General features: G+C 38.9%; 1 protein-coding gene across 1 annotated transcript in view; it reads left to right on the top strand.

Annotated features, from left to right (window-relative positions):
• The window catches only part of LOC103363626 (adenylate cyclase type 5-like), a 90,100-nt gene that overhangs the window by 61,299 nt on the left and 22,801 nt on the right, over positions 1-6,000 (top strand). The window contains exons 2-3 of the mRNA XM_008290458.1: positions 1,499-1,648; positions 2,693-2,814. Of these exons, the coding sequence (XP_008288680.1) occupies positions 1,499-1,648; positions 2,693-2,814 (272 nt within the window). The remainder of the gene's footprint in view (positions 1-1,498; positions 1,649-2,692; positions 2,815-6,000) is intronic.

Here is a 6,000-nt window from a genome sequence, read left to right as displayed (position 1 = left end):
TGACGACGATGAAGAACATGCCAGACCGATATAACCAAACCTTCAGCTGGTGGTCAAAATGGACGTCTAGGAAAGTACTTTACAAAGAAATTACATCACTGTATATCCTAAAATTGATCAGAAAATCCATTAATTTGCATTCATCTCTCTGACATGAACAGCTCATCACTGCTGTCCAGTCTGTCATGAGTTTTGTCCCTCACTTTACCTGCTCAAGCTCCAAAGACTGAAATGTTGCATTTCCAGTGAAGTTTCCAGTTAAGTAAGAGGAGAGTGTGCAGGAGTTCTGTGTTCTACAGGGAAGACGAATATAGCTGCGCACTTAAAGACTGAACACACTAGTGTCATGAAATTGCTATAATCTCCTGAATCTCTGACTCAGTGTCTATTGTTAAGTGCTTGCTGACGTTCCAGGGAACACTTAGCAGCTAAAGTTCTCAACATGTTTCAGCATATTTTCCTTTTTATTTCCAGTTGAAGTTTCCGTTCCCAGCAGCTGCAGGTTGATAACGTCCCTCTCTTTTTTGTACTGTGGTTCTCCAGCTGTTACCACTTAAGTGCAAAACACCTGTGTAGACTGAAAACCCAAATCCACATTCACCGTCTTGTCCTGATTTAATTACTAGATTAATAAACTTGTTCTGCCTGTTCTGTTCCATCTGTGCTGCACAGTGAGCTGCATGTCATTAACGGGCTACTCACTGATGACACATTAGTCGATTAAATTTAGATGCGTTTACAATGTGTTCTGTTCTCACATCACTGCACCATGGGTTTGCTTGGATTTAAGAACCGATGCACATTTACAGCCTAAATGTTAAGACGTTGTTTGTTTAAATACTCAAAAGAAGTTGCTGAGATACTCTCTTGAATGCTGATTGGACTTCATTTCTGTCACTGTGATTATTTTTATTGTCAATTCATCAAATGATTATTTTTTTGATTAATCAATTAGTTGTTTAGTCTATAAATGTCAGAAAATGATGAAATATGTGGAGCAATGATTCCCGAAGCCCAAAATTATGTTCTCAAATGTCTTATGTCCAAAATATAAAGTTGTTTGCTAATGTCATAGAGGAAGAAAGAAAAAAGCTGGAACCTGAAGTTTTTAATTGTTTTTTTTTTGTTTGTTTGTTTTATCCCTTTAAAAATGACTCAAAGTTGGTGAATAATCAGTCCATCAGTACATTTTTGCAGCTGTAGAATCACATCTGGTGGAACTTTACAAGTGTTTTCAAGATTTGATTAACTGGATAGAAACGGATTCAGATTGTTCTTACAGTGATAGAAGCAAAAATAAGCATTTACTTATTCTCTTTATTGACTGATTCCTCACAGAATCAGTTGCAGTTTATGTTGGCTAAGATAAGCAAAAAGTGAAATAACAAACTACTGATGTCCTTTGCAGGATTTGATCTGCGGTCATTGTATTTGAGAAGTTTTTTGCCCTCAGACTCACAAAGTTGCTCCTTCTCTCTCGCACCTTCTTCCTCCACAGATAGTGTCCAACGTGCTGATCTTCTCCTGCACCAACATTGTGGGCGTTTGCACCCATTACCCTGCTGAGGGCTCCCAGAGGCAGGCCTTCCAGGAGACCAGAGAGTGCATCCAGGCTCGCCTGCACTCGCAGAGGGAAAACCAGCAGCAGGTAGGAGAGACGATTGGTGATAGAATACAGGGGAAGTATTAACATCATATTGAATACTTCACAAAGAAACCTACATTTTGAACATGAGACTCTGTAAGCTTGAAGTCGAGGTGTGAACAGTGGAAGACAGCAGCTGTAAAATGTTTGTTTAATACAGTATCAGGCTTTACTCCTGATATAAAATAGCCAGGGTGACATATTGCTGTATCAAAGGAGCAATAACACAGATTTCCCATCCACACACACACACACACAAAGTAGAGAATAGATTTGCAGCCAGGCAACATTGTGTATATGCAGGCATATATTTATATAAGATTCACTTGCACTAACATTGGAAAGAGTCGCTTCAGGAGCTGATAAATAAAACGATTAAGCAGCTGAATAAATTCCTCACACGTGATCACCAGGCATACTTTACATCTGTTTGTGTCTCATTTAAAAACTGGTGCGTTTTCCCATCCAATTTGCCTCCTCTGTCAAACCTGAATTACAGCTAAGTGGCACCTGAGTTTCACACCAAATCTCTATGCATACCAAAAAAATTAGCGAAGTGATGATTAGTCTTACAAAGTGTTACACTTTTCCAGCATTAATATGCAATAAGACAGCAAGCTGACTTACAATATAGCAGGTGTTTCTTCTCACCAATTAGCATCTGAAGGATCTCGCAGCTTATTAAAATTCTGATCTGATTAATTTGCCACAGCTGAGATGTCACTGAGTCATTCTGGTTGTAGCCGCTCGGTGTAAAATGTATGTTGTATACTATAGTTTTAAAATGAACTCTTCCAATGCAATCCTGTTGCACCGGGGGACACCAGAGGACGTATAGGAGGATGCTTCCCTTTTGTGTTGTTTCTTTTTTGAATCATCATTAATTAATAATGCTAATTTCTCTAATGACTTTGAGACTTGCACTGTGTCATTTCTATAAACACAATGGTTCAAAGTGCACCATTATTCATCACCAGGTGTGGTAGTCGCTGTGCCTCCTCTCAACTGTTCACCGAACTCGCTTTCCTTCCGTCCTCCTTCCTGCAGGAGCGTCTCCTGCTCTCAGTACTTCCCCGCCACGTTGCCATGGAGATGAAGGCCGACATAAACGCCAAGCAGGAAGACATGATGTTTCACAAGATCTACATCCAGAAGCACGACAACGTCAGGTAACATCAGATGCTGCGCCTCCACAGGGGAGGCTAAGTGGGACGATGAGGGGAAGCAGATTGAAGCTGGTGTTAACAACATGTTCTCTCAACGCCTGCACACTTCACAGATCCGTTCAAGCTACATGTTCCCACTTAAAAAGACACACAGACGCATCCAAATACATACCACTGGATATTTTGCCATGAGGCACAATGCACAGTGTTGTTTTTCCTCTATTTTACTCTTGTTTAAGGGCTACTGTTGGCTAGTTTGAACCAGAGGAGGAGAGAAATTGGACTAAAACACAAGTCTGTGAGTAGAATAGTGATGAAGCATATTCACTTTTTTGTAACTCACAAAAGTCCAAACTGTGACTTATCTTGCAGATCAAACACAAAATTTGGACCTAGTGTAAAAACACACATAAAAATGAGGGAAATGCGAGGTGGAATCTGTTTATAGTTTTTTAATGCAAGCTTTCTGCAGTGTTGATTGTTGTAAGACAAACATGAAGCCATTTTTATTTCAAATGGATGAATTTTATGGGCTGATCTGCACCACATCCACTGTGGTAGTTTAAGCCATTAAACCACATGATGGACTTGTTTAAAATATGCACAACAGTTTATATTAAATTACCCGATCTGAGCACTTCATATAAGCAGCCTCTAAGTAAACTCACCACTAAACATAACCACATCTGCTGTTTCAAGCTCATTCCTTCCAAATCCATACCCTCTAAACTGTCCGAAGCAGGAGGCAGAGATGGTGGGAGCAGCTGATAAAATATGTGTATTTTACGAGGTGTAAGATTGTAGATTCCGACTAAAGTTTGAAATTCTGTGGCAGCGGAATTGTTAAATACAAGATGATTTAATCCAGGTTAATCCTGAATGGTGCAGCCCACCCACAGACAGAGGCAGAGGAGGAGGGATAAGTGCAGACATTGCCATGACAACAGGCTGCATGGTATTTTCCCAGAATATTTTTCATACTGTCACTTCTGTTTCTACATACAGTACGCATGGAGAGTGTGTTAGAGTTTATAATGTAATGCAGTAATGAAGTCGTACCCACGGTATGTTCATTGAGAGCAAAAGTTGTACTTTTTAAACAATGTAAACATGGGATTTATTAGTCCATGGCACGTTTTCAAAAATATGTGTAGTATTTTTTACAAGCAAGGATTTGTGCTCACAATGTTACATGCATTCAGTTTGGCTAAAACAGTGGTTTGTAAGCCTGACCATAAGAAATGCAGGTTAACATGCAGAGATTTCAGATGAGATTTTGTGACCATAAAAACAGTTTTCTCCCTCCAGAAGTGGCATGTCAAAATATTTTCTTTGTCCATTATTTGTGTGTGTTAAGGAAAAAGAGTAACTGTTCTATTGCTAAATGTAGTCATGCATGACATTTGGGTCATTCTAAGCACTTTTATTTATTTTTTTTGCTTATTAACAAATATTCAATCCGTTTTCTAAACCCCGCTTTATCCTCTGCAGGGTCGCTGGGGAGCTTGAGCCTATCCCAGCTGACTTAAGAAATGTTGACTTTTACAATTATTTGCCATAAATGGGTACAAGCCATGTCTGAAGAGTTCTCAGAGAACTGAAGTCCTTAGTGTAACTGATAAGCATCGATGTTCGCCTTAACAAACCACCACCAGTGAGTAATCAGCGAAATCTTATTAGCTTTTTTTCAAAAGATCAGCCTTCTCCTGATGCAAATTTTCAAGCTTGACACATAAATCATACCTCTATTGGGGTTTTTTTTGTCTAATAGTAACTCAACTCCTACAGTGAAGCATGTATCTGCTGAATATCCATTGAAAAATTAAAGATTCTTCATCAAATTGTAGTTTGACAACAACCTTCTTAGCACAAGCAGCACTTCATAGAAACTTTACAGAGCTTTCAGGTTCGTCTTGTGGCCGTCACAGAGATGGTTCAGTTCTAAACATGTTGTCTATGACGTAGACAATACAGAGGAAATATGCTTTAGCCAGCTTCTGACACACCGGGGTTCCAAATTGCATTATTTTACTTTCAGTGTTTGTACGACAGCTGCTCTTACAAAGTGCGTACTGTTGCGTGTGGTGTGCATACAGCTGCCACTTCATCTTAATATTGCACCTTAAGCTTTAATCATCTCACTCACACATCTGTCACATCTGTAAATGAGCTGTCATCTGTCATCCAAACTTGCTCGTACTTGTGCAGAAACCATATGTGACGTTTCTTCTGCTGCAAAGGGGATCGTGGCCACAAAAGCCCAGTGCAAAATGTGACCAGATGCAGGAGGACATCCTGGTGTTTTTGGCACACTGCATTTGACATACTATGCATTGGAATATACTTGATCTTTTTCTTGTGTACAATAAAGTATGGTCGTATGTGGACTTGAATGCTGTGTGGGTTTACATGCACTTCACTGATGGGCCCTTTATTTATTCTGTGATATGAGTTTGTGATATGAGTCGTGATTTTAGTAGGAATTGTATATTTTTGGATATATTTTCTTTTTCCACTGGAGAAAAAAAAGAGATAAATTAAAACGATTTTTTTCTGGGTTTTGTACCAAACAAGCATGTTCCCTTACATCTGGAGGATATGATTTTTAGGCATCTCTGCAGCACCACAGAGCTTCATTTAAAATCCTAAGAGCTTCTGTAAAAAGCAAACTGAAACCTGAATGACTGAGAATCAACACAGATTACTTAAAAAAATGTTTGTTTTGATCTGCTTTACCTTTATCATTTCTCATTTTGATTATTTGTTCATCTGTAATTTGAGTCTGTTTTTGACTCTCGACAGGGAGCTGGTCTCATCACACAAATCTCCTCTTATTACCAGTAATTATAGTGATTGATTAAGGTCCCTATGTTCAATGTTTGCACATGTTTTTCTGCTCACTGAATTTTGATTTAGGTAGTTGTATGAATCAATAACTAAAACCAATGAAAGGTCTCGTAATCAAAGGTAAATGGAAAACATTTTTGAACAGTAACTTTCTGATAGGAGCCTGGTGAAGACTGTTTTTCTGACTGCTCTCCTTATTGATAGCCTATTTATTTTGTCTTAAGGGCCTTTACAATCTGCACAGCATACAACAGTTTTTTGTCCCTACACAAATGAGTCAATGTGGATCAAACAAATGCATAGTGAGCAGTTTCTGCACATCAGCGACGGGTTGCTTTTGAT

This window comes from Stegastes partitus, unplaced genomic scaffold (genome assembly GCF_000690725.1).
Source record: "Stegastes partitus isolate 25-593 unplaced genomic scaffold, Stegastes_partitus-1.0.2 Scaffold674, whole genome shotgun sequence".
In the NCBI taxonomy this organism is placed as follows: Eukaryota; Metazoa; Chordata; class Actinopteri; family Pomacentridae; genus Stegastes; species Stegastes partitus.
Note: the sequence above shows the minus strand (reverse complement) of the source record. Positions and strands in the feature narration are given on the sequence as shown.